We start from the raw sequence: 18,089 nt of genomic DNA, 5'->3' as shown, positions 1-18,089 counted from the left end.
CAACTCTTATAACTCATTTAAGAAATGGTTTGTAAATGAGAAGAAACCGTGTACATTGTATTTATTTTGAACTTTCCTGATTGTCGTACATGGTTTCAAGCACAAATAACACTTTTTCACGTAAACAAATAAACACAATTCCACGCAAATAAGAGTATAGTACTGTAATTTTTGGGGGGGTTACGGCGATTCCGGTAATTGACGGTTCGGATGATTGACGATTCGATTATCGACATTCTGCTGTATTTCTTTTTTTGATACCATCCCGTCACCCTCACTGGAGTCGTGACCCTGGCTTTGGGACCTGCTGGTCTAGAACATCTCCAGGTCCATCTGGAGCGCGGCACGTTCCCGGTCCTCCACGACCGCGTTATAGCGTTCAGGGTCCTTTCCGCTGTGTCCCTCAACCGGCCCCTTGCCGTGTCCCGGACCGGTGTTGGTTCAGCGGTTCGGTTCAGCGTCTGCGTGCCGCTCCCCCAGGCTGCCACTCCCATCAGCTGCCACTGCCTGCTGGCGCGCGAGTTTGAGCGAGTGGGCGTCCTTCGCTACAAGGCCATGCTGGACCCCCGGCAGTGGAAGGAGGGCTTCTTCGTCCTGCAGAAGTGTAACCTCTTCATGTGTCCCGGCGACGACGGCGCTGCTGAGGACATCATCAACCTGAAGAGGCTGCAGGAGCTCAGTGAGTTCTTCCTAGTTTGTCCCTACAGCGCCTCCATGTGGGCAAACCTGGCGTGCGCGCTCAGAGCCGCTGCTCAACCGCTGCCGTCTTCCTGCAGGCATCGCGTCCCAGAACGACAACAACGAGAAGAGGGACATTCTGGTGCTGGTTGAAAAAGGAAGGTTGGTTTCGACCAGTGGTCCAGATGCAGTGTTGAGTTCAAACTGAGTTCTAGCGGAACCACTGGATGCATTTTGATTGGAACGAAACCTCCCCCATAGTACCTTCTGTCCACTGTCAGTCCAGCGAACGCAGTTTGCACTCCTTGCCTAATGAACGGCAAAGAAGGTACAGATTTTTGAAAATACACTGTTAAATTTCACTGTTATCCATCAGCTGCATTTTCTTCACTTTCATCGTTTTTCGAAAAATGTCTCGTCTCTGCTGACCTGTTTTTACCCTCCCGTGCAACAGGTGGCAGTAAAAGCACGGAAACGGTGGAGGAGCGCAAAGTGCCTTCGTTCAGCTCACGCTCTAAAAAAATTTTTTATGTGGTTCAGTATTGGTACAGTATGAAAGCAAGACTTTCCACCATATTTTTAATTTATTACAGCTGAACCAGATCTGTGAATAAATGGAGGGACGTCAATTATTAAGCTGGGGAGTGTTTCAATGAAGAAAAAAAATATAAATTTATTTAATGTCTTAATTCTACAGGGAAGCTGCACTAATAGAAGTGCTGCGACTGCATTCTCGCAGTGTTTGTTTGTGGACAAAGTGGCCCTTGTGTCCCTGCAGGACGCTCTACCTCCAGGGGATGGGCCGGACGGACTTCTCCCTGTGGTACGCGGACATCCAGAAGGCCGCTGGGGGGAAGGGCAACGCCTTGAAGGACCAGCAGCTGAGCAGGAATGACATCCCCATCATTGTGGACAGCTGCATCGCTTTCATCACGCAGTACGGTGAGGGGGACGTCCTGCCCGCCGTCACCTGCCGTCCTGAGTGAGGCGCTGCTGAGGACCCTCTTCTCCTCAGGCCTGGGACACGAGGGAATATACCGCAAGAACGGCGCCAAGTCCCGCATCAAGCTGCTGATGGAGGACTTCCGGAGGGACGCCCGCAACGTCAAGCTGCGAATCGGGGACAACTTCATCGAGGACGTGACGGACGTGCTCAAGAGGTTCTTCCGGGAAATCGATGACCCCATATTCATGGCCGACCTGCATCCTCTGTGGAAGGAAGCGGCCAGTGAGTAACACTCCTCTGACCTTCCAGCCCCTGAGATACGGTCACGCTCATCCCTCCTGAGCTCCGGTTCTGCACACGTACAGATTATTAACACCGCTTATCGTTAAAGGGTCCGCGCCGTCCTTTATCCGGTCTGCTGCCGCTGGTCCTGACCGTGATGTTCGGTCAGGTCCGATAATCTAAGATCGCAGTTGAAAGCTGCGCCAAGCAGCTCTGTGGGAGAGACTGTGAGATGCAGTGCATTGTGGGAACCATGTACCCATGCTCTCAGCTGCGATCTGGGATTCCGAGATCTTGCCTGCACACTCAGGCGTGTGTCTCTGTGGACCCAAACGTTGCAAGTTTGAGCCTCACCTCCCGCTGTAGTACCCTTGAGCAAGGTATTTACCTTAAATTGCTCCAGTAAAATTGCACTGTGCTTCAATTTTGTAATCATTCGCACACACACACACACACATTTTCAGAACCGCTTGTCCCATACGGGGTCGCAGGGAACCGGAGCCTACTCGGCAACACAGGGCGTAAGGCTGGAGGGGGAGGGGACACACCCAGGACGGAACGCCAGTCCGTCGCAAGGCACCGCAAGTGGGACTCGAACCCCAGACCCACCGGAGAGCAGGACTGTGGTCCAACCCACTGCGCCACCGCACCCCCTGTAATCATTCATTTACATTAAATGTGACATACAGCCTTCATCTTTCTGAAGCCCATCCACTCCCCACCGTCATTAAAATGTGTGATTTTATGATCCAGTTTTTTGATATTTAGTTGGTTTTCGGGAATGCATTAGGACCGGTTAAATTGCTGTAAGTGTATTTTACTGCACATGTTTGATCTTGTAAAGCGATTTCAGGTTTGTCTGTCGCTCTCACCATGACAATTTGGACATTCTCGTCCATCTGTTTGTAGAGATATCCAATAAGGTGCAGCGGTTGGACAGGTACAAGGAGCTGATTCGCGGTCTTCCCCGGGTGAACAGGACCACTCTGGCCGCCCTGATCAGTCATCTTTACCGGTCAGTTCCCGGTAGCGTTGCCACAGCCGGACATCCAAGGTTTTCATATAGTCTGCGACCTCGTCCTTTACCTCCTTCGGTCCTCTCTGGTTTGACCAGGGTCCAGAAGTGCGCCGACCTGAACCAGATGTGCACCAAGAACCTGTCGCTGTTGTTCGCGCCCAGTCTGTTCCAGACGGACGGCAAGGGGGAGCACGAGGTGAAGATCATTGAGGACCTCATCGACAACTACCTCTATGTCTTTGAAGTGAGTGGCCCACAGACCGTCCTTCGTGTGACCTTCGAAACGACAAACCCGCGAGGCCTTACCGATTCTGTGCGTGAACATCCACGAGAAGAGGCGGAAGAAAGAATCATCGAAAGGACCAGAAAAGTGAACATGTGAAAGTGACCTCTGGATATGAGCGGTCAGGCAGACGGTCGGTGTATAAAGAGCAGTCTAGAAACGGTTGGAAGTTCGACAGTCTAGTCACGTCTGACCCGTTCGTTGCCTTGAGGGACACGTGGAGAATCTGTCCACAGGGTCAGTAGTCTCTGTGGATCTGTATTTCGATCTCATTTTTCAAACAGCTTTTCAGAGTTACCCCCCCCATATAACCTCACATTATAATCCATAATTCACACTTGAATGAACCTTAAGATTCCACAGGTGACATCTGAACTGACTGATTGCAACTGGGAATTTGCACTGGTATCACTGTGTTTTCCAAAGTAATTTAGATGTTTGGTGGCACGGCGAGTAGCGCTGCTGTCTCACTGCGCCTGGGTGGTGCGAAAGGATGTGGGTTCAATCCCTGCTCAGTCTGTGTGGAGTTTGCATGTTCTCTCCATGTTCCTCTGGGTGCTCTGGTTTCCTCCCACAGTCCAAAGACATGCTGCTCAGGTTCATCCATAGTGTGTAAGTGAGAGAGAGAGAGAGAGAGAGAGAGTGTTCTACTGATGTATAGATGAGTGACACAGTGTGAGTAGTGTATCCAGCAGTGTAAGTCACCGTGGTGAATGAGGTGTGGGCTGATAACACTGCATAGAGTTTGTTGGAAGTCGCTTTGGAGAAAATGACTGTCAATAATAAAATAAATCAAAACAATAATAAAATAAATCTCTCTCAACTCTTTAATCTCAGTCACAATGTCATCATGCTCTTGCTCCTTGCTCTCGTTTGTCAGAGGGGCAACTCCGGTAAATAACATGTAAGTTTACTGATGTTTACATTATTTGTGTGACGATGTAGATCGATGAGGAGCAGCAGACACAGATTGAGCTAGAGGTCAGCCTCATCACCACCTGGAAGGACACACAGGTAATTCGGAGTTTGTCCTGCCTCTCGGTGGCACCACCGGCGGTCGTCGGCGTTCACGTCCCACACGCTCTCTGTGTTCTTTGTGCAGCTCTCCCAAGCCGGGGACTTAATCATCGAGGTGTACCTGGAGAAGAAGACACCAGACAGCTGTATAACCCTCAAAGTAAGTGTATTTCACTTTATTTAGTTTGTTGAAGAGCGAAGCGACACCGAGCGACGATCACATTCTAAACAAGCCTGGGATGGAAATAACAAGTGAGCAGCGGGCAGCTGAGGAGAGGAAAACGAAATAAAAAAAAAACTCTCGACCACAAAGACATAAATATATTTGTCTGAAGACAAACCTCTGGGGTTCAAGTGCCAGTGGCTGCCCACCTCGCCTGGGCATTGCGGTGCGGTGACATGTCTGTAAACTGAAACAGAATTACAATGAGAAAATGACGACTCCTGGTCCAGGCTCAAGGTTCCTCGCATCAGGCAGCCCGTAAAGTAGTTAATCCATATTGTGCGGCTCTCAGGCTTGTTCTGCTCTGTTTTTAGAAGTGCGTCTGTTAAATGAGTACATGGAAATGCTTCTGTCCTCACCTTTAAAGAAATGCACTTGTACATTCCCACCACGTGGTGGCGCCACATCAACCACCGGTGTCCCTGCAGGTGTCCCCAACGATGTGCGCCGAGGAGCTCACCAACCAGGTGCTCTACATGAGAAACGTGCCCGCGGGAGAGAAGGACGTGTGGCTGACGTTCGAGGCCATCGAGGACGGAGAGTTGGGTACGGGGGCGGGGGGGCGCCCAGCCGCGGCACAGGTTTACGCACCGTGGCCGAGTTTCGGCAAACACACTTAGCAAGTCGGCGGTACAAAAGACACGTTTGGGATGACCAAAGAAACGCTCGCTGCGAGAAGACGCCACTTTCTAATATCGCAATTTCATATTCGGTTTAGTCTTCTCGTAAACGCAGCCGGAGCTGGAAGTTCATAACCCAGGTTGTTCGTATCTCGAGAGACACTTTGAGCCCTCAAGTCCCAGTCAGTAAAAGTTTAGTAATAGAGAGTTTAATCACTGGGAAGGTTCTGGAGAAACCTCATATAGCATTAATGGAAAAAAAAAAAACACCTTTGTAAGGCCGTAATATTTTTTAATTGTGAGCTACATGAAAATTATAATTAGTTCAAAGTGACGTAAAGATATTGTCTCCCCGCAAGCCCCAGTTCCATGACAGCTCATCCCGTAAACACGTACCCCTTGTCATGGACCACCGATGCTCAGGGCACTAGACAAGCGCTGTAAACGCCGTGGAAGTGAGTTGAACGAAGGTGGTTCCGCACGCCGATTCCGTTTGCGTTCCCTGACTGTGGTCGACCGACTCGGAAGTTAAACGCGCGTCACGTTTCCTTCTGCTGCAAACTAATGTTAGAAATTAGGTCCAAAAATAGAGTGGAGACTTTGCGGTACGGCTCTTCGTAACGCACATGTTTCGCTGTCCATATGAACCTCTTGCGGCCACATGGTTCGTCTTCGAGCCTCGGTGAGATTTAAGACTGGCGGGTGTCCGAAGCGCAGGCGCGTGCGGTAAAGAAGAGGTGCAGGAGCCAGGGAAGAAGAGGTGTGCAGAGTGCAGAGTGCGGAGTGCAGATTTCAGGAGCAGACGCCCACGGTCACTGTTCCTTGGCAGAGCGCCCGCTGCACCCCAAGGAGAAGGTTCTGGAACAAGCCCTGCAGTGGTGCAAGATGGCCGACCCCAGCTCGGCCTACCTCCTCGTGAAGAAGGTGCCCAGAGGAGAAGCCATCCACGTCTTCACAGGTACCGCGGTAGATGGGCGCGCGCCTGGGCCAGCCGCGAACCTCGCGCTCCCGCACGTCTGAGCTCTCTGCGTGTCACCCTGCCGTCAGGCTACAAGAGCGAGGTCTCCAAGAGCGGCGTCCTCAAGTGTCGCGAGGAGCCACCCAAGTTGCTGCAGGGGAACAAGTTCCAGGAGAGAACCTTCCAGATCAGGGAGCACAAGCTGCTGCTGCTCAAGGATAAGAAGGTACCGCCCCCACGGCTGCCTCAGCCAATCGGAGCGCCGCGTCCGGCCCGCCGCCCGAGAAGACGAGCCAACGGGGCGAGCGAGACGTCGAGCTTCCTTCGGATCCGTCTGTCCCCGTTGAGTTTCCTCTCGTGTTTCTCCGCTGTCCCAGAGCAACAAGGCGGAGAAGGAGTGGCATCTGAAGACGCTCAAGATTTACCTCGGAGTGCGGAAGAAACTGAAGGCGCCGTCAAGGTGAGCCTGCTTTTACGCCTCACTTTCGGTGGCCTGTAACTGTCACTCGTGCGGAAGGGCCGTTTATTTATTACCGCCTTCATATATCTTCTCCGAAGCAGGTTACAGTGTTTACTCTGATTTACCCATGTAGACGGCAGGGTCACTTTCACCCTATCAGTTCGGGTCGAATACCTTGGCTGAAGGGTGCTGCAGCAGGTTGTGGGATCCTGAGCCTGTGTCCTCTGAGGCGACGGCTTTAGCCGCTGCACCCCCCCCCCGCTGGCCCTTCCGTTGCTCTCCCGTGACCTTATTGATGACCACACACACCCACTGGCCGAAACCGCCTGTCCCGTGCGGGGTCGTGGCGAACCGGAGCCTAACCCAGCAAAACAAGATGCGAGGCTGGAGGGGACACACCCAAGACGGGACACCAGTCCGTCGTCACAAGACCCACCGGAGAGCAAGACGCGGCCAAACCCGCTGCGCCACCGGCCCCCATGGAGGACCAGTTAAACGCAGTGAAACCGTTTAGTATGTTTTTGTTGTTAAAAATGACACAGAAGCACCAGGTGGCACAGTGGTTAGTGCTCTCCAGTGAAGGGTTCTAGGTTCGAATCCCAGCTCCAGCTCTAGTGCGCCTGGTCAAGATACTTACTCTGAATTGATACAGTACAAATTACCTCCCTGTATAAATGGGTAAATCAGTGTAAATAGCTCTGTGTACAAAAGGAGCACAATAAAGAACCATTAATAATAAGTGATAAATAATATTTCTCTTCCTTCCAGGTGGGGTTTCACTGTGCTGCTCGACAAACAGCAGCTGTAAGTGTTCGACCCCAGAGCTGCTTCCCGTCGGACCCCTCATGCCCACACGCACACACACAGCATCGCTCTCCCGCTGGGACAGAGAGCGGCTTTGTTTCGCTCGCAGCCGCATTCAGAACTTCTCTTTTAAAATTTGACACCGTCGTTTTCCCTCCCAGGATTTGAACCTACAACCCCTGGGTCACAAGTCCTGCTCCCTGAGCACTGCACCACCTGCCACCCACTTACATCCCGAGAGCCTCAGAGAACAGTCTGCCTATCATATTATGAGTCTTGTCAATGTTATATTGTGCTCACGTCGCCTCGGGGGCTGTCGGAACTCTCCGGAATGGCGGGTGGGCTGCAGGGGGTCTCTCGCCTCTCTGTGATGCTCTCAACCCCCGTTGGTGAGACGTTCCTCCTCTTTCCAGGTACCTGTGCTGCTCAAGCGAGTCGGAGCTCTGGGAGTGGATGATCAGCTTCCTCAAGGCGCAGGTATGGTGAGGTGGGAGGACCTCGAACCGTTGGCTGGAGCCCCATCCCGATTTTCCCAAAACAATAACGCTCGTTCCCCGTCCCTACAGCACGATGACCTGCAGGCCCCGGTGCTGCGGCGGCACTCGGCCTCAGACCTCTCCAAGCAGAAGTTCGGCACCATGCCCCTCGTACCCATCCGGGGAGACGAGAGCAATTCCCCCTTGCTGTCGGCCAATCAGACGCTGGTAAAGCTGTCGGCCAATCGGACGCTGCTAATGCTGCCGCCGGCCAGAGGGACGTTGTCCGTGCTGCTCGCGAGTCCGTGCTGCTGCGGCAGGCCGCTCTATCGGCTCCTCTGGCCGATCCCTCGTGATTTAACTTTAAGTAATTAGCGACGAGCGGCGGCATCCTTCTTTGCGCCCCTGGCCATGCCCCCAGCCCCGCCCCCTGCCCCGGCGCCATGGCGTCGCACCTCGCCGCTTCCGTGGCTCATGGGCTTGCTTGTCTGTTCCTTTGTCTTTGCAGCGAAAGCTACACGCGCGGAGGACGCTCTCCATGTTCTTTGTAAGTATAGGCCAGCTGCCCTACCCCTGCCCCGCATGCCCACCTCCCTCCAGCGGGTTCGAGAAGAACATCCTCGATCGCATGTTTCCGGTTCCAGTGCCGACACACTTCCAGGAGCGCGGTGTTTGATGAGCGTGCTCAGCGCTGCCATCCCAGGACCACAGCTGTCATACTAACGTGCTCCAGCCCCCCGAAGCCGTGTGTCTCTCACCTCTCGCTCTGCTCTGCTCTGCCCTGCCTCACATCCCTTCCTTTACCCCTGCTAACATCTGACCGCCTGGTTCCTCATCCATGTCGGGCACCGTAAAGCGCTTCCTGCCGTGAGTGCGGCGATCAGATGAGTGCACCAACGGGGATGTGAGCAGCAGGGGGCACCCAGAGGAAAGGCCCCGCCCCTCTGCAGCCGCCAGGGTGGCCTTGGGCTCAGAGGGACCCCGCTGTTCTTCCAGAGTCTCGACAGGTCGCGTTTGTGGGCTCTGGCATTGCGGCCACATTGTCCCCATTTGCCCCCTGTGTGGGTGGCGCCTGCTGCCATCCTCCCCAGGTCATTAGCGCCCCCCGCAGACAATGGCCTCGCCCTGCAGGGGGTGCTTTACGGGCCCATACAGTGGCTGTTACAGGCAGACCTCTAGTGCAATGATGGCCAACGCAGGTGCTGTGTGGCTTTGCGGTCATCTGTGTGTGTGTGTGTGTGTGTGTGTGTGTGTGCGTGTGTGTGTGTGTGTAAAACCTCTCCTGCCGGCCCTCTGCAGCCCATGAAGGCGCAGCAGGACTCGTTCGAGGAGCGGGCCGAGACCCCCGAGCCGCTCTACGAGGAGGTAGGCGACATGGGCCTGCAGGTGCCGAAGCCACCGGAGAGCAGCTTCCATGGGGGGGCGCAGCGGCCGCTCAGCCTGTGCCAGAGGAAGACGGCGTCGCTGGACCGCATGGTCGGGCCGAACCCGGTGCGCCTGCTGCCCCCGGCCTCCTCGCTGGACGCCCTGTACGTGGAGGAGGGTCGCGGCCCAGAGGCCGGCGTCACGCTGCAGCCCTTCCCCTGCAGGAAGCCCCTTGGGCCCGGCGGCTCCTCCCAGAACCTGCTCCTGCGGGAACTGTCCACCGTGTTCGGCAGGAAGGCCGAGGACGAGGACGAGAGCGCGGACGCTCCGGGGGGCGTGGCCTGAGAGCCCTTTCGGAGCACGGAGCCCTTCGACCGCACCCTCTTTACCCCGTTTACACGGTAACCTACCCCGCGGCAGCCCTCGATGACGAAGGCACCGCGTGACGCGTAGAGCGGCCGTGAGCGAGCCGCTCCCTCGCGACTGTCCACCGCGTGTTTCCCACTTGCAGCAGAAGAGCTTTCTTACCGACCCACCTATTTATTTATTTATTCGTCTACTGGAACAACACGTCACGAGTCCGGAAAGTTGTGCGCCGAGTCGCCGCTGCTTTACAATGAACATTTAAACACTACAAAATGAAGCGAAAACTCTGATACTGGAAGCAGCAGCTAGCAGACAGACTGTTGTTTGCTTCTTTGCCTGCTTGCTTGCTTGTTTGTGATTGTGCTCCAGGGCCAGGTTCACCCTCCCCCACCCCCACCCCCACGATGAGGGCAGTTGTAGACACACCCCCCGCCAGGAGGGGGCAGTATAGAGCCGGGATTTCCCGATGGAAACAACACGGTGACATTCCTGCAGGAGGACTTTGCAACCGGAGCTCCCTGATGGGTTCGAAAGAGGCCCGGCTCTAAAGCTCAGCGGAGGTAACGGACCTTCGCAGAAGGTTCTGGAACAGGAGCCCAAAGATGAAGATCCAGGGGGTGTTGGGGAAGCGGGGGGTCAGAAGAAGGAGCTCTACTTCCGTGTGATGTTGGGGAGCGGCAATCACGCTTCGTATTTTCCCCGTTTGGGGAGAAATGCAGGTAAAATCCTCCTGGACGGTAAATGACCTCTAGGGGAAATTCAGAGCATTTATACCCCCCCATCACCCCATCACCCCCCACTCATGTGAATGATTTGCTCCCAAATGTTACCTCTGATGCCCGAAACATTCCCTCGTGTTACTAACCTCATGTATGCAGCTTGCGCTGACTCTCTGTGCGGCGCCTTCACCACACAAACAGTGTGTTTTACCGTGTATTTTACTGTGTTCCACGTGTGAAGCTCCAGCGTTACGTCTCTTTCCCTTTCCGCCGGCGCGCTGCGTTACTGCTGAGCGTATCGGAACATTTCAACGGCTCGTTTGCGATCAACTCGTTGGGCTCCGCTCTCCTCGTGTTCCCCTTCGCCTTCCTAACTACTGTAGATATTGTACAGCGCTTTACCACACTTTCGCCTTTTTCAGAGGCTTCAGTGCAAATGAAGTGTTTGTTCCCTGTACTCTGTTGTATTAAAGTGTCTTTTTTCCTAAAGTGTCTTTTTTGTCCACTTTGTTCAGTTTCGTACGATTTATGTGACACTTTTCTCCTCACGATGGAGTGATCAGATACTTCTGTTCACACAGCAGGGTCATTTTTACTCTATCAGTTCATGGTAAAAACCATGATCAAGGGAGCTGCAGTAGGAGCTAAGATCTGAACCCAGCACTTGCACACTGAAGGTGACACCTCGAACCACTACGCCACCTACCGCGCTACAACAGTTGTACGTCGTGAAGTCACGCTAGCGGGGTGTCCGGAGCACCCGGCGTTTTTGAAGCACGGTAAAAAGAAGCAGAAAGCGACACGCGCAGTAACGCAGCGTCTTCTCAGCTTCCGGGCGGAAGTAGGACCAGAAGTCCGTCATTTTTCTTCGTAACTCAAGCCGAGTTTACTAGTAAAAGGCAAATGATACAAATGTCCCTCAGTTTATTCCTAAGTGAGGTTCTGTAAAGATCTTGAAGACAGCCATAATAAAAAAAGTTAATATTTCCTATTAATTTTGTGGTACAATAGAGTTAGAAGCAAAACGACGAACCACATCAGTCCCGTCAAAGCGACAAGTTCGTCGCCCAACCGTCATTCCTCATCTCCTTATCGATCGCCGACGCTCAGGAACACGAGACGCGGCTGTAAACGCCGTGGACGCGAGTTGAACGAAGGTGGTCCCGCGCCGCTCTCGTACTTCAGCGCCGTCCTTCGGCTCGCACCCGCGCTGCCGGAAACCTCCGATTTGGAAATCGAACGAGGGGAGCGAATGCGAGTTGAAATACGCGTCCCGTTCTCGGGCCGGAGGTGCGATGAAGGTACGGCGTGAGCCCGAGGGTCGGTCGACACGTGGAGATCTTCATCGCGGGGAGCTTCTGTTGCAGCTGACGGATGAGCTCGCGCTTGTGGACGCGGCGCGGACGCGTCACGATACCGACCTTTAACCTTTGGCCCCGGGGCCGCAGCTCAGTTCGTCTTATCGCCGAACGACGGATCCCAGTCGGTCTCCGAAGCCCCGGGAGATGGACCCATCGCAGGATTCGTCGCCGATGCCGATGCCGCCCCCGAGAGAGATCAAAGTGTCCGGAGGTGAAAGGTCACCCGAGACCGAAGGCAAGGTGAGCGCAGAGGGAGGACGCGAGGAGGAGAGGAGCGCTTTGGACGTTAACAGCGAACAGCGTCGTTATCCGCCGGAGCGCTACACGCGTGTCGGGGGCCGAGGACACGTCTCTACGCACGGGGGACAGTGAGACGCTTTGCTCGAGAAGGAAATCGTGCACCTTTCGCGCCAACTGTCACGGTAACTTTCCGAAGCAGAGCGTTCCGGCAGCTCGAGTTCTCGTTCGGCGAAGTGGCGCTTGGACCGTTGAGTCTTCTTCGAGGGTCGAACCCTCAGCGGGACAAACGTCTCACTTGTCACCAGCAGTTTGTCCTCTTTGCTTCTCCTGCGCCAGAAATGCGCTCTAAGCTGGACCTGAGCGCTCCTGTCGCCGCCCTCGGAGACGCCACGCGAGCAAAGCGTTTCGACAGGAGCCCACGTGAGCTCCCCGCGGTGCTTTGTGCCGAAGCTGTGGGGCCGGCAGTGCGCCGGGGGAGGGGGACAAGCCCCAACAAGAGCTTAGCGGATTAGGCTCATTCTCAGTGCCAGTCTGTCGCCGAGCGGCGCCCTCCACCGCCTCCGTACGTATCTGAGGGCGGATTCCCGAGCCACCGGCGGCACCACCCCCCTCCCCCCCGCCCCCGGCCGGGGACACCCCTCCTCACGGGCGGCGTTCGGCAGTTCCGCAGGCGGTGCCAAAGACCCGTTTGCTCCGTTTGCTCGCCGCCGGCACCGCTGCTGCCTAAACGTGATGTTTCCACCGAGCTGCACATGGGGTCACTGCTCCATATATACTGCTTTCTCCTCTGAAAAGTGTGTGTGTGTGTGTCTCCGAAATGACCGCCAGAGTCACGATGTTTGTCCATTACTTAAGACTACAGCTCACTGGACTCCTTTGGCTCTACCAAAGGACCCTCTAAGATGACCGTGGACCTGTGAACTGGCCTTGGACTCCAGAGAAGTTGCTTATGAGCTCAGATTGGGCTTCTCAAGGAGCAAAGATGAGTTTAACGTTCAGTCTTCAAAGGTCTTTGTGAGAGGACGATGGGTCACTGAACAGTCCTTGCGAGAGCGCCGTGGACTCAACCAAAGGTCTCTTTCCGATGGACTTGGATTCTCCAAAATGTAACATAACCTTGAATACCAAGAGAAGTAGGTGACCGATGTGCAACGACCGTAGACTCTTCCAAAAGGTAACGGTGAGACGGCCTTGGACCGTAGGTCGAGCATCGCTGACAGGACCTTAGAAGCAAACAGGGACCTTCAGGTGGCTCCTGGCATGACCTCAAGGGGGGGGGGACGCTGTGGACGCCACACGCTGCTCTGCCCAGGGAATCTGGAGAAGCGAAAGGGGAGGAACCGCAAGATTAGCGGTGGAACCCGGTTCCTCTTTCAGGCGCTGCACCAGAGCACGTCGCCGAGCCACACGGTAATTACGACTAATTAGTTTTGCCGGAGCTGCGTTTTCATCCAGGGGAAGGAGGCTCTCGCATAACAGCGTCCCATTCGTCCTTTTCCTCGATAATTAGCGCTCCGCTCTCCCTCACGGCGCTGAGGAGGCGGCGAACAGCCGCCGAGCGGTCGACCGGAAGAGCGAGTGCGGTCATGTGATCCTTTCACGTTCACCTCGAGGACAGGAAGCGGCTCGTGGCGTTCCTCTCCCGCCCTCGGGTGGTTCCCCGCGGCGCTCGGGAGGACCGCGAACTCGCTCGCCGTGAGCGCGGGCAGGGCTCGGAGCTCCATTCAGCGCTGTGTTTGTAAACAAGTTGCGCACGGAGCCCCGCCGCAGGCGCGCTTTTCGCAGCCGACGCAGCTCATTTTGGGACAATGCGCCTCTCGGTGCCGCAGAGGGTCGCGGGTGCGATGGGCCGGCGGCTCCACGCAGGGCGTCCGCACGCCACCTCCATCCCGTTACTTGCCCCAATTACTTTATACAACTGGATACTGTGTGGATTAGACCGAGTTATGCAAATCTGCGGAGGGTCCTCATTGTCGCATGCGCCTCCCCGGGGGGGCGGGGGGCGGTAAACAGCGCAGCCGCATTCCTCCTGTGCCCCACATAGTCCCCCGAGCAGCCAATCAATAAATAAAGAATACGTTTAAAGGGTATAATCCCGACGATGACCTCGCTTTGTCACGTCAGCCCGCCAAAGCCTGGGGAAGGGGGCGGGGCAAGCGGGGGTCCGCAGAACAAAACTGGAAAAACAAAAAAAAAGTTCCACATTAAATCCACAACAGTGCACGTCTTAGCCTCCCACCCCACCCAGGCGGCTCCGGCGGCCCCGGCGGCCCCGGCGGCCCCCTCCCCGCGCACCCCCCAGTAAATGACCCCAGGAAGAGGGAAAAAGGACACACTTTATAACTGAAACCGAAGCGTCCGCCCAGGACTCCTCCTCCCGCTCGACGTACATTAACACCCCACCCCACCCCCCGCCCCGCGCGGACCCTCGGCCGCGGCTCCCCGCCATTGTGCGCGGGGTAACGTGAGCTGACTTGATTTCCACGCATGGCGGCCCCTCCAGCGGGGCCCTAATTGCTGCGCGGCACCGGCGCACGCCGCCGCACAGCACCGCACAGCACCGCACAGCACCACCACCGCACACCACACCCCACACACCGCACAGCACCGCACACCAGCACCGCCGCCGCCTCTCGCCTGCAGGTGTCCCGCCCGTCCCGCTCCTCAGTGTGCGGCGAGAGCACAATCGGCCCCATCTGCCGCAGTTTTCGCTTTCTGCCGGGAGCCTGCGCCCCCCCACCCAGCTCCTCAGCAGCTCTCTCCAAAGTAATCGCCCCCACCCCCCCGGCTCAACGCCCCCTAACAAAAAAAGCCACAACTCCTTATTCCTGCTGACAAAACCCAGTCAGTGGGGCCGGGACTGAAAGCCAATCAAAAACCTATACAAGAGTGCTTTGGTGTGGACCCCCCCCCCCACCCCACCCCCACCCCCACCTCCAGCCCCCCGCCCTCGCTGTCAGGGGCCAGAAAGGGACTCGGGGCAGATAAACCGGGACAGATGGGGTAACTTTGGGGAGGAATAATCAGGATGCGCAGTGGCTGAAAAAAAAAAAAAACTGTGTGTTGCTGTTGTTTATAGAAAACAAAATAAAATATATGGCTGCGAGGCCCTTTAATTAGGGGCCCCTCCCCTAATGCGGCCCCTCCCCTGACGTGGCCCCCGGCTCCCGGCCTTTTGGAGATGCGGCCAGATTAAAGAACGAGCGTGCGGATCACTTTCCCCAGAGTTCAGACACGCTCGTCCTCAAACTGTCCACTCCTCGGACGATAAGTACTGCGCTTTGACTGTCCCTTTAAAACCCTGGGGTTCGAGGGAAGCGCGTTGGACGCCGAGCCCTGTCCGAATCGCCGAAGCCAGAGCAGCGGCGCCACGCCGAATGGCACCGGAGGGGCCGTCCAACAGCCCGTAAAGAGCTCCTGTCAGGACGGGGGGATGGACTGCCTCGGGGACATGATTTATGGTGCTTTCAGTGGGGCTGGAAGCGTATTTTGGTTATTTTGGTAACTTTGCAGACAGGCCTTTGTTGCTCTGGGCGGAGCTTCTCTGCTCGGGGCCCTTTGTGTCCCGTGGAAAGTGAGGCGGGGACGGTGGGGACGGTGGGGACGGTGGGGGGGTCGGCGCATTGTGGGCCTCACAAAGAGCCGTCGACTCAATGCCCGTTACGGACCGACTGCCGCCTTTTAACCGATACCGTCATCCCCACCTGTGGCCTCGACTCCTCCGCTCTCCAGAGTGTGTATGTTCCTGTCCACATTCCTGTCCACCTTCCTGTCCACATCACATTTACGTTTATTGCATTACATTTATTATGTCCACCTTCCTGTCCCGATTACTGTACAAATTCCTATCCTGATTCTTGTCCGTCTTCCTCTTCTGATTCATGTCCACCTCCCTGTCCCTATTCCTGTCCACATTCCTGTCCCGATTCTTAGTCTACCTTCCTGTCTTTGGGTCAGTGTTCAGGCAGAAAATGCTCACAGCACCACAGGTTCTCGGTGTATCGTAGTGCCGTACGGTCCAGGGACGGTGACCCTTTTCAACCCCGCTGACATACATGAACATTCTGGAAGGACTCTGTCGGTCTGCTCAGCCAGAGCGGAAGGACTGGGTGGGGTTCGAGAACGGCAGGTGGGAGGGACCGTCAGTGCAGCGGACGCCTGTAGAGGTGAACACGAGTGCCATTGAAACGTGTTTATTAGGTGACGGGGTGTTTGGCTCCACCCCCAAAAAGCTGAGCAGAAGGTGTCGGGGACCTGAGGGCCGGTGGGACGCCTCTTTGCAGCATCGACAGGGTCACCGTCCCATCTTTCTCCTTCTTCTCCTGGTCCTGCGATGAGGTGTGGACCTTCCGAGGCCCTTCGGACACCTGGTCTCTCAAAGCTGGTCCCTCGCCGGTGGACGTCCACTTCCGGACCTCACGCGGCCTTTTCGTCTTTCACTCCTGAGCTTCTTTCGCTCTTCTTTCCCAGTGGACTGATGTGAGTTGACTCTCCCGCCCCCAACCCCGCCATCGCGGCCCCTCATGTCGTTCAGCCGCCCGCAGAGACCCCCACAGCGACGCCCGGCCTGCCTCGCGACCCGGTCAGCGAGAACGAGGGCAGAGGGAAGCTGGAGCGGAGCCCGCTGCGGTCCGCGGTCACGGTCACAGCCCATTCAGTAACAGTTTGTCCTCAATTAGAGCGCTTTGTAAAAACCTGAAAGACTTCTGCGGACGTTCTGCTGCGCCATCCGAGGACGTCTTTCAGCGCCACAAAGGGTGGTGTCCTCACCTTGTCCCCTCCCTCAGATCCTTAACTTCTTTTAAAATCTTTTCTGCCTGCTTTTGTAGCTCGTCTGTGTCCACTGGAATCAAAATTCCCCAGCGGGTCCCAGTGGAAGAGCAAGTGTCCAGTGTCCAATGTCCAGCGCTCAGCATCCTGTCTCGTGTCCAGCATCTCATGTCCAGAATCTAAATTCCAGTGCCTGGCTGTAGCACTGAGGTTCCCCCGATACGCCCTTCTGTAGTGTTGCTGATTCTCAGCACTGACCGGGGGGACACTTTGCATCCACCGGGGGGCACCGTGGTTAAAGATGTCTCCTTGCGCCTGAGGGACCTGGGTTTGAATCCCACCTCTAGCTGTAGTCGCCTCGATTAAGTACAAACTATGAACTGATACAGTGAAAATGACCCTGCTGGGTAAACGGGTAAAATTAAATTGTCAGTTGCTTTGCAGAAATAAATCAAGAAATGTAACTGTACTGTGAATGAACTCGTCCATGAGAGGATCAGTAGCTCTTGTGAAAGAATCCATTTAATTGTACCATGTACCGTGGTAACCGGGTTGTGGTTTTGTGGGTGAGAACATGAGCTCCATCAGCCCTCTTTGCCCCCCACCCCCGGAACTCTGTCCTCCTGAGCCTCGCGTCCCTGAACCCTGCGAGCTCGACTCGGTCCAACAAGAAGAGCTCAAGTTGTGCTGCTGCCCCTCGCTGGTCCTCCAAACCTTTCTGCCCCCCCATGCCCCCGAACACCGATACACCCTCATCCACCCCACTCCAACCCACACGCTGTACCCCAATGAGCTACGGGCCTTCAGTCGGTTTACCTGAATTAGTGTGAGTTCCTGTGGCGCTGGTGGGCCAGTAAAGTGGGGTAAGACGGGGTAACATGGTACTGGGAGGGGTGTGGTGCAGGTTAAGGGTGGGGGGTTTCAGGGCAGGAGTGGGAACCAGTGGGCAAAACCAGCTGCTTTGCCAAAAGCTCCGCCCACTCCCCTCTTGGCAACAAAGGATGAAAGAGCGTCCCGCTGAGCACCGGGAGGCCAGGTGACTCCGGCAACCTGAGGGTCAGGACTCGAGACTCCCCGATGGGCCGCAACATCCAGTCGGGGGGGCGGGGCAAGGGGGGGGTCAAGTCACGTGATGCTGGTGCAGGAGCAGCGAACAATGGGCCGGCGCGAGCGTGGCACCGCGGTAAACCCCTGGCACTCCGGAGCCCCTCTGTCCAATGAGGTTGTACATGGATACAGCCTGGCTGAGCCCCCCACCGACACACAGACACACAGACACAGACACACACACACACAGACACACACACACACACGCACACACACGCACACACTCAGCGTTGTCCACCTCGGTTCCCCAGCGCTGTGTCCCTGGGTTTCGACCTCATGGGATAAAAACAATAATAATAATGTGACATTTAATGAAAAGATGTCAAATACACTCGTTGTCCCAGAATACACCACGGTGGTACATCACATGGGCCTCTCCATCATGTTCAGGCGTCC

The 18,089-nt window shown here is 55.7% G+C and overlaps 1 protein-coding gene across 4 annotated transcripts in view; it reads left to right on the top strand.

Moving 5' to 3' along the window:
- arap3 (ArfGAP with RhoGAP domain, ankyrin repeat and PH domain 3) overlaps nt 1-9,769 on the top strand; it is a 29,970-nt gene extending 20,201 nt beyond the window's left edge. For 2 of the 4 annotated variants that reach the window (XM_029257261.1, XM_029257262.1), the window contains exons 18-34: nt 481-679; nt 777-840; nt 1,457-1,620; nt 1,694-1,906; nt 2,816-2,921; nt 3,021-3,168; nt 4,153-4,221; nt 4,310-4,384; nt 4,876-4,993; nt 5,897-6,025; nt 6,115-6,251; nt 6,403-6,485; nt 7,254-7,289; nt 7,703-7,766; nt 7,856-7,993; nt 8,274-8,312; nt 9,065-9,769. In XM_029257261.1, coding sequence (XP_029113094.1) covers nt 481-679; nt 777-840; nt 1,457-1,620; nt 1,694-1,906; nt 2,816-2,921; nt 3,021-3,168; nt 4,153-4,221; nt 4,310-4,384; nt 4,876-4,993; nt 5,897-6,025; nt 6,115-6,251; nt 6,403-6,485; nt 7,254-7,289; nt 7,703-7,766; nt 7,856-7,993; nt 8,274-8,312; nt 9,065-9,475 — 2,193 coding nt within the window. In that variant the 3' untranslated portion in view covers nt 9,476-9,769. Of the gene's footprint in view, nt 1-480; nt 680-776; nt 841-1,456; nt 1,621-1,693; nt 1,907-2,815; nt 2,922-3,020; nt 3,169-4,152; nt 4,222-4,309; nt 4,385-4,875; nt 4,994-5,896; nt 6,026-6,114; nt 6,252-6,402; nt 6,486-6,618; nt 6,848-7,253; nt 7,290-7,702; nt 7,767-7,855; nt 7,994-8,273; nt 8,313-9,064 lie in introns of those variants that run through there. The other 2 variants (XM_029257263.1, XM_029257264.1) reach the window with 2 other exon arrangements.
- The last annotated feature ends 8,320 nt before the right edge of the window (nt 9,770-18,089 follow it).

Source organism: Scleropages formosus, chromosome 13 (genome assembly GCF_900964775.1).
Source record: "Scleropages formosus chromosome 13, fSclFor1.1, whole genome shotgun sequence".
NCBI classification, from domain to species: domain Eukaryota; kingdom Metazoa; phylum Chordata; class Actinopteri; order Osteoglossiformes; family Osteoglossidae; genus Scleropages; species Scleropages formosus.
Note: the sequence above shows the minus strand (reverse complement) of the source record. Positions and strands in the feature narration are given on the sequence as shown.